General features: G+C 41.1%; 1 protein-coding gene across 1 annotated transcript in view; it reads right to left on the bottom strand.

Annotated features, from left to right (window-relative positions):
* Nucleotides 1-2,037: 2,037 nt before the first annotated feature.
* The window catches only part of METTL10 (methyltransferase like 10), an 8,986-nt gene continuing 1,327 nt past the window's right edge, over nt 2,038-9,696 (bottom strand). The window contains exons 2-6 of the mRNA XM_009892754.1: nt 9,098-9,163; nt 8,445-8,559; nt 4,401-4,508; nt 3,284-3,500; nt 2,038-2,510 (exon numbers count right to left, since the gene is read on the bottom strand). Coding sequence (XP_009891056.1) covers nt 2,383-2,510; nt 3,284-3,500; nt 4,401-4,508; nt 8,445-8,559; nt 9,098-9,163 — 634 coding nt within the window. The 3' untranslated portion in view covers nt 2,038-2,382. The remainder of the gene's footprint in view (nt 2,511-3,283; nt 3,501-4,400; nt 4,509-8,444; nt 8,560-9,097; nt 9,164-9,696) is intronic.

Genomic DNA, 9,696 nt, shown 5'->3' with positions numbered 1-9,696 from the left:
AGGCTTCTAACAACAGGCCCGTAACACCTTCGGGCAGCACAATGACATTTTAGTGGTGACGTTAGTTTGTGTATCTCCACCTTACGACCGGATCCCCTAATGCCCAAGGTAAAGCAGAGGAACCACACGCTATCTCTGAAGGCTTGCTGCCTATGGAGCTATATATAGCCCAGAAGTGGTAGGGAAATGCTTGAAGTGGAAGCCCTCAATAATCCATGACCTTGGGCAAATAATGAAGTAGGCTGGGAGAGGAGACTGGTTCTCAGCCATTCCCCACCACTAAGAAGTCTCCTCGGTAGAAAATTTAGCCATACAGGAGGAAATAATTACAAAAAGAAATACAATAGCTGTCCAGAACGTTTGAAAAAACAGCAACATGATAGCAAGAGAAAACAGTGAATTACTATCATTGCTTCCAAATGCCTTGCTAAAAATACTAATTGAAAGCGGTTGATCATACAACTTGCATGACACACATTATTCCTGATGCTAGAATTTCTGTGGAACCATTTTAGGAAGCTTATTTTTAGATGACTTAGAGAACAAAATCTAATAATAATCAATCCTATAAAGAGGAGAAAACAATACTTGCCCCGAACCTTACATATCTGATGGAGTGTGAATCTGTAGTTAAATTCCTCCTAATTGATTAAAAGAAAAGCCATGACAGCCATGACTTTATTTGCATTCCATGATTAAACATATATCATGCCTTCATTAGCAAAAATTACAGATGGGAATACAGCAGATGCCCTAAACACATCCTGCCAGAGTACTTGCCAATTAAAACTTGCTTGTATCAACTCCACCTCATACCAAATTGGCTACAAAAAACGTCATAGTCTTTTTATTGAGGCAGTTATCAGTAGTGTACTTCGAATCCTCTGTACTACGCCATCAAAAAAATTCTCTGTCTGAATCACCACTTACATTTCATAGCACTCCTGTCGGCTGCTGGGCGGATGCAGTACGTGGTACTACAATAGGGACCCAAACGATAACAAGACCTTGGTTTTGGCACTCAAGTTAGGAACCCAAGACTGACCAAACATGCAAAGAGCTATTCACTGGAACTAAACTTTCTCACCACTGCCCATAGACCATTCTTCCAATGGAACCAGTATATCCCATTTTGCAAAGAAAACGGAAGAAGTTAGGATTCCTACCCTGAAGACATTGCCAGATGGATCACAGAGGAAGGACCCACCACTGTGCAAATAATGCCTTATTTCCTATCCTGGGAAAGGACTAGAAGTATTTCTTGACCCTTACTGGGAACTAGGAGAAGTCTGGAAACTAGGAGAAGCAATTCTCTGATAAGCAAACATGACCTTGCCTGTGAAACAAAACCGAATTGCCTAATAGGGCCTCCTTGACGTTTGAAAGAACAAGTTTATTGTCACCTGCAAATGTGCTTGTCAAGGCATAAAGAAATCTCATTTTCCTACTTTTCAAGCAGTGGTAGCATTCTGAAAATATAAAACAACAGAAGAAATAAAGGCAAAGAAATTAAGAGAAAGGATCAGATATTTTTTTTTTTTAAAGAATGGACAGTTATGCTTTGAATTCTTCTGGATTTACACAGCTAAAATCTGTCCTGAGAAATTCACTGGAAAACATACAGTCCTTGTTGGCTCTTAAGACATTACTACATAGCAAATTAATAATGAAAGAGGCATATGTCACATGCTAGTGAGATTGTAACATCACATCTTTATATATTTATGGGTTCGGTGGAAATAACTGACAAAGCATGCACAGTCAGGCAACTGAGATTTTCAAAAACACTCAGTAGCCTCCCTCTGTGGGAAAGGAGTTAAGCTATCGCAGTGGAGACAGAACGGCAGTGAGTCTGAGAACCTCTGAAAGCCTGAATTCAAAGCACTAACTGGTCCTTTCTTGCGAGTGCTACGGCTTTTATATCCATTTCCCTCCTTAACAGCTACACTCATGTTCACCTAAGAAAAAAAAGAAAAGATCCAGCGCTTACATTGCAAAAGCTTCTTCCCTATTACACCGCACAACAGAGAAATGAGATTTTTGCTTTGTAGAATACCTTTACCTCTATTGCTGATTACCAATACAGAAATTAAATACCAGATAATCTTTAAGCTCCAAACACAAATTCAGTTATACCAGTCTCCCTATTTAGAATGCCTTATTTATCTCTCACTTACAAAACTTGCAGCTTCCCTAAAATAAGTGAGGTTGTAGCAAGGACAAAATTTACGGGCAAGTTACGCAAAGCTGAAATATTTCTAGGGCAATGTTTTATAGTCCCTTAGAGTTCCATACATAGTATTTTACTGTGCACTCAAAGAGCATTTATTTACACACGTGTCTGAGGTTTTCTGTCAGGTTTAAAGTTCAGACTTTTCTCAACTAATCTAATTTGTCCAAGACGGATGGCCTCAGTTTTTTCCTTTGGAAAACCAATGCTGTGACACTGTTTCCAATTCTTCCTCCAAAGCAAAACTTGGGTGTTGGCAGCTCCTCCAGAATTTCAAATCCTGCCAGACAGAAATTAAAATGCTTTTATTAGAAGGAAGTCATTTTATTCTCCTCTTGGATAACCCTTTGCAAACCATTCTTTATTTGCCTGGAAAACTTGCAAGTCAGTTACTCTGTAAGTTTATAGGACTGTATTGTTACACTGCACCACTGTTTTATACAGCTGAAACCCTTCCATGGATAATAAAAATCTTAGCTGGCTGACTCACATGAATTAATGGCAGAAAAGACGATAACTTGCCAGTAATTTTCGTTCTCCAGAAGGGACGGTTGTTTTAGAACCACACTGAGTTTCAAGCCTCACGCATGAGATTCAAGAGCTAACCAGCACGTAAAAAACACCCTTTCCAGTGGATCAGAAAGGTCGCTGACGAGGCGATACTAAAGGTCACAGTCACAGACTTGCCAGTTCCCCTAAATACGGGTAACAATGTTACCCCAATTTCAAAGCAATCAGATGGGTGAACCAGATCTGGTAATAAAAGACCCAAAAGAGAAAACTATCAGCCAGGTATAGAACCCCCTCCTTTTCCAGTGTCACTAGACTGAAATCCTCATCCCCCAAACTATAACAAAACCTGTCCTCCCTTGGGTCGTGGGCACTGTAATCCCTGAGGAAAACAGAGGGAAGACAGGCTGAAGCATTTACTAGTCACTTCACCTTGTCTAATCCTGATCTGAGAGAGGCAATATGTTAACACAGACATTAAAATTTACTCATGGCATCCCTAAACTACCGTAAGTTAGCAGATGGTTCTGTTCAACTGCTTACCTTCTCTGAACTCGTTCAACAGCTCCTCCTTGGTCCAGTTGCAAGATGTTATGAGGAAAAAGCCCTCTGGTTTCAATACACTGCAGAGAGATCTCACGTACTGCTTCCTCTTTCCCACCGCGTTATCAGGATTAAGGCTTATGGCATCAAAAGTCCCCTTGTCAATACAAATCTCAAATCCTGACAGCTCAGCTGATGGAGCCAAGAAGTCTTCTACCTAAACCAGAAGTCTACAACTGTGAAAACAATCTTCTACTCAGGAGTCAGGAGCTCCTGAATCTTTAATGCAAACCAATACTTTAAAATAAAAAGGCTCAAACCTGCCAATAGGTGTGCTTAGGAAAGGGTAACTCACAAGCTTTTCACACTTACAACGCTATGTCAGCTTCTTTCTTCTCTACGTATTACGTGATGATCTGTTTGCCGTAAAGCCCGTGTATATACCTATCCATCTAAAGCTCAAACTAACATACTTGGAGTTCATTCTTTAAATCATTGTTTGTACTTTGATCCCTGGTTTCCTAGGTGCTGCGTGCCAGGCACTGTACAAATACAGAAGACTAGGCTGCCTGCCACAAAGAGATTACAACTGACATACAAGAACAGAGACATCATACAGGTACGGAGCTGGGGGAGAAAACAGCATAGCAGAGAGCTCAGAATGAGAGACAGTCACAGAAAATGAGGATGGCTGAGGCTGGAGGGGACCTCTGGAAGTCATCTGGTCCTACACCCTGCTCCAGCAGGGCCTCTCAAACCTCCTGCTGCACAGCTACTGGTAGGGATTCTATCATTTACAGATTTCGTCTTCTATCTCAGATCTGAAATTCAGAATGAAGCAGCTACAATATAGAACTTGCCAAACGGCAAACCAGTATTCTGCTCCCTGTTAGAAGCGGGGAAATCTTTTTAGCCCTAATGACTGTTACAAACAGGAAAAAAAATAGACAAAAAATCTTCTTGTAAATATACAGATTTATTTGGTTGAGTTCTTTCACAAATGAATGTCAAAAGACATTAATACAGTACACTGAGCACATCTGAATATCAATTAAGTCCTTTAATTTTGGTTTCAACTGCTTTCTATTTCCTCAGTAAACTTGCTTTCAAAACTTACCTTTAATTTAATGTTAGGCATCCCTTCTTTCTCTCTTACTTTTTCTGAAAGTTGTATTGCAGAAGGAGAGTAATCAATCCCAGTGAGATCAGTGTAGCCAGACTTTGCCTACACAGAAGCAGAGAATCTTAATCAGTACGCTAGCAATTTTTTCATCCAACAAATGCATTCCCTATCTATAACCCATCTCATCGCTTCTCCTCTTAATGACAGAAAAAAACCCCGTTTACTAATTTTTATTCCTGTTACCATTACAAAAGCTAAATATCCAGGGGACTGAGCTGAAATAACTCCATTCTGCCTAATGCCTCATCAAAAGAGCTGTTGACGGAAAGCTGGTTTATGTCAACAAGTGGAAAACTGAGCCAAACTGTGAAAAGTAATACCCTGGAGGGGAATAGCCTCTCGTACCTGCACCAAAAGTAACCTAGAAACCAGGAATTTTCAGTGATGAGCACATGTGCCAATGCCAGATGCTTCAAAATAAGAAAACCTCGCTGACACTTACATAACATTTGAGATTGAGCAATTATTTGGTTTAAAACCCAAACAGTAAGAGCCAAAATATGTAATACATAATAATACAGATATCCAATGCAAAACCTTACATTTTTTTAATTATTCATGCTAATGTCTCTTTGAATGCAATTATTTGCACGCTACAATGTCTTTGCATCAGCGATTTTCAGGCAGGTTACGCCCACATAAAAGAGCATACAGAGACTTTCTGTTAATCTGACGTTGGAGTAGATAACGATAACCCAGTTCGGCAAACTCAGGCAGTGAGATCCTAGCATCCCTTCTGCAAAGCACGTGGGCACTCTGCATCACTTGGAGCTGGGCATGCGGGACGGGGCAGCGACACATTTTCAATCCGAAGCAGAAGCTGAAGCGACCAGATGTGGGCATCACATGTGTCAGTTGGTCTGGCCGGATCCAAACCTAACAGGAAGAGCTACAATCTTACGGCCAGCTGCAGGCAGAAGCAGCAGAGAGAGGGAGGAGGCTTGGGTTTGTTTTGGCTTTGAACAATACATGGACTTTAACTAGCATTAAGCAATTAGCTGCACATCTACTTGTTCCAAAGGCCGATACCTCGACAGAGAGGAAAACAACGAGGGGTTTTTTAAAATGGTCCTTCCTCCTTCCAGCAGCCCTTCAGCTGGTGTGAGATCAGTACTAGCCAGCTGTTCTTAATTGAGGACTAATTTCAGCTAAACACAAAGACCATGTTGTTCACATTTGATGAAGAACAGCGTATTGCTCAGGCTTCTGCCCACGTTCCTCCCCAGAGCAAACCAAGCTTCCTGAGATGCCTCTGCTGAAAACTTGGGGGTGGAAGAGTAGTTCCCACAACAGCTCCTCTGTTTGGAAAGGAAGAGCTTGAGTCACTTCAGGGAGTTCCCATTCACTCCTATAGTCTCTGGAGCAGAGAAGGAAAGTTTAAGGATAAACAACATTAAATGTTGCTAAACCTGTATGGCCTGACTACATATGGCCAGGAAAGGATCATTCACCCAAGAGCTAAACATGCCCGCGCTGCATCCTGCAACCGGACTCCTGTCCTGGAGGTGGTGTTTGTAAGCGCTATTCTGCCGCTTCTTGACAAAGCACATTAAATAGCAGAAAGGAGTTTGCAAGATGATCAGCATTGCCTCACGTTTAGGCTTCTGGGGCTGCCAGGTAGACACCCTCACTTGGGAGATGAATACCTTTCACTTCAGATAAGTTTTCCAATATTCTTGGCTCCCACAATACTCAGAAAAAAAAGAGAAGGTCAGAGCTCCATGTGGAAGCAACATTTCCCTAAAAGAGGGGGAATTTTTGGAAGGCAGAAGAATTAGGTCATCCACGCAGCCTACCAGAATTCTGAAGTTAGCAGGGGTAGGACCATGGTCCACCGCACATACAAAACCAGCAAGGGATCCCACTTATGTATCCAAGATCCCCAAAGGAGGCAGCAGGAAGAGAGGAAGCCTCCAGCAGCATTTCTCTTGGAGCTTACAGATGGGCAGATCCCTGCAGTGTGCACGTATAAGACATTTAGCAGCATGCTGGATATTTTGCCTCTAGCTGGGTAGTGGGGTCAGTTTACATCGGATACAGCAGTCTCTCTTGTTTTCACTTCATTTATTACCTCTTTGTAAGATGGCTAGTCTGCCTCTTTCTTATGCAATATTCCCTCCTGGAACTGACAACGTCTCACCTAGAACCAGCTGCATTTCAGAGTGATTTTCTTATTATACTCCCATTTACGATTCTTTACTGTTAATGACATGCCAGGGTCCAATATTCCCCAACAAATTGTACTCTACAGCTACCGTACCGCCTCCTGTTCTGAGCATCTGGTACGTACCCTCAAGTAGCTACCTTCTAGAGAGATACTACCGATGTCCCACGTGACTGAAGTCTGACTGCCTTTTTCAGTATTGCTGTTTCTATCATATTATCGAGGCAGAACTGTTCTACAGCAGCTGATGTGCTTGCCAAAAGAATCCTAATTTGATTTTCAAAGCCTAGCAGCTAACTCAAAAAAATTTCTTTTACATCAGCTAAGCAAGCGAGATCCTGAATTATTTAGAAACAATAAACAGGGCAATTTTTGAAGTCACTTTTCAAATGGGAACTGGACTAAAAATATCCTATTAAAGCAACCACAGTACTTTGAGGTGCTTAATGTAAGAGGGGAGGGTGTTCTTATGGCCGTTTAATAGTTTTTAAAAGCTAGCAGGCTGTTGTTTTCCCATTACAGAATTGAAATCAATTTCAGATTTCTAAGTGGTGCCAGTACAAAACTGAAGTCTAATAAAATAAGGTTTTTCTGTTGGATGTTTCAACAATGAAAAAGCTAGCGTTGCATTTAACAATCACCATTATTAGGTTTCAAAATTAATTTCTCTTAATGAGATGAGGAATTTCTACTTTTGATGATATGACTTCTCCTGTGCTGCAGCGTAGCAGCTAATCACCATAAGGCTTTAAACTCTTCTAAAATCAAAATCCATGTTAAAAAAAATCCATTCTAAACCTGACTTTGACTTCCATCCCTTTCAATTTCTACAGTAACTAATGGAGCCAATGGAGAATGTGTCACAACAGAAACCGCTACAGTATGATAGCTCCTTTCTTTACCAACTCTCCTGCATTCAATCAAAACTGGGAAAAAAATACCACAGCTGTATTTTTTATGTTATCACTGTATAACAACACTGTAACAGCTCAGACCACATCTGGTAAGGGGTTTCCATCCTGACAGAAATGGGTACTTCTTGAAAAGAAGTGTTAACAACTGTTTAAGTAATTTACAGAAAAAACTTGGGTTTAACCACTTTTTACATTGATAATGAGTATTACTGTCAGAAGTGAGCATGAAAAAAGGATCTAGTTTTGCACGTGAGAGTATTACTGTGTATTACTCAATTTCCTTACCTGGGAGTATTTTACCCAACAATGGGAAGAAAAGCATTTATAAATACACGAAAACAGAAAGGCGAAATTAAAATAAGGGATATTCAGGGTGACTGATTTAAAGAAATACCGTAAATTTCAAAATCTGAAGTACTAACAATCTGGGCAGTACCAAAAAACCAGAAGTTTGAGCATGTCTAGCAAAACCACAGATATTTCCTTTTAGTAGAACAACCCACACATTCTGTTGGTAGGTCTACTCTTTTAAAACTTCCTACCACCATTGCTGGTGCAAGGGGTTACACACCTAAGTCCCATAGGCTGCCTGGTGGCCACTTGCAATTATGCCTTGTCTTGGTGACAGGATGTACTTTAAGGCATATCAACAGCACTGAGTTAATTTCACTTATACTCTTAAATCAAATGAAAATATAAAACTTGATGCACAGTAACCAGTGTTCTGTTGATGGGAAAAAAACACAAAATAAGTTTTAATTTAGGTTGCTTGCTTTTTGCCTTTCACGTTGCGTTATAGCTTGCCACGGTTACTATTGTCACTTGCAAGAACTGTATTTAAACTACTGTGTTTGGAGTATTGATTCTGTACCAAAAGCACAAACTTTGCAATATACCAACCAATTCAATGAGTAAAACACCGTTTCCAGTTCCAATGTCAAGCACAGAGCTGTCAAGGGGAATCTTTTGTTTTTCCAACCATCTGATTATGCGAACCATGCTTTCTTCACCAAACCTACAAAAAACAAAGGCTCAGGTAATCAAGATAGCAAAAATGTACAAAAGACACAGCAAATTTATTTCATCAGTCCTCTCCCCAGCTTTTGCAAAGTGTCTTTTACTGAAGCACTTTGAACTGACATGCTTCATATTCCATGTTTGCTTTGTTTAAATTAAAATTAACCACATGACATTAAAATTCACCAAAACACCAACTCCGGGAGGTAAAGCCCTCCATATTTTAAAAAAGGCAGCAGCACCCACAACTTGCATAGTTAAACCTGAGCTCAGCGATAAAACGCACCTTTGTTAGTAACATACACCACAACTACCAGCTCACTTTCTGTGTAATGACAGTTGTCCAAGTGCAACTTAGAAATTTGCACTGCAAAATTGGGCCAGAGAAGAACTGGTGGCTTCAAGATTAAAATTCCCCATCATTTTGCCAACAGCCAGGACTATTCAGTGACCCACCAAATCGCTGGCTGTGTTTATGCAATGTCTACTTCAAAAACAGAATAAGAGAAACACTCCAATGGAGTTATTTTATTTACCAAATTTCCCCAACATCTCCAATGTCTTGAAAAGTCTGCAGTTCTCTTTCATATGCAGCATCCCAGCTAGACTCAGGAGGAAAAGACAGGATATTGTAATTAATACCAGAAAAGATTTAGATTAAAGAGCGAGGGGAAGAAAGGGTGGGAAAGCTGTATCTATGGAGCAGTACCACTGTATGTCCACGGTATCACAGAATCATAGAATGGTTTGGGTTGGAAGGGACCTTAAAGCTCACTGAGTTCCACCCCCTGCCCTGGGCAGGGACACCTCCCACCAGCCCAGGTTGCTCCAAGCCCCGTCCAACCTGGCCTTGAGCACTTCCAGGGATGGGGCAGCCACAGCTTCTCTGGGCAACCTGCCCCAGGGGCTCACCACCCTCACAGTAAAGAATTTCTTCCTCATATCTCATCTAAATCTCTCCTCTTCCAGTATGAAGCCATTACCCCTCGTACTATCACTATATGCCCTTGTAAAAAGTCCCTCTCCAGCTTTCCTGTAGGCACCCCCGATACTAGAAGGATCATCAAGTATCATCTAGATAAATAAACTACTCTAGAAGACGCCCGCCAGCCACCGAGCCGGCGATGCCCACGGC

The sequence above is a fragment of the Charadrius vociferus genome, unplaced genomic scaffold (assembly GCF_000708025.1).
Source record: "Charadrius vociferus isolate BGI_N301 unplaced genomic scaffold, ASM70802v2 scaffold38, whole genome shotgun sequence".
Taxonomy (NCBI): domain Eukaryota; kingdom Metazoa; phylum Chordata; class Aves; order Charadriiformes; family Charadriidae; genus Charadrius; species Charadrius vociferus.
This window is presented reverse-complemented; position numbering and strand designations above follow the sequence as displayed.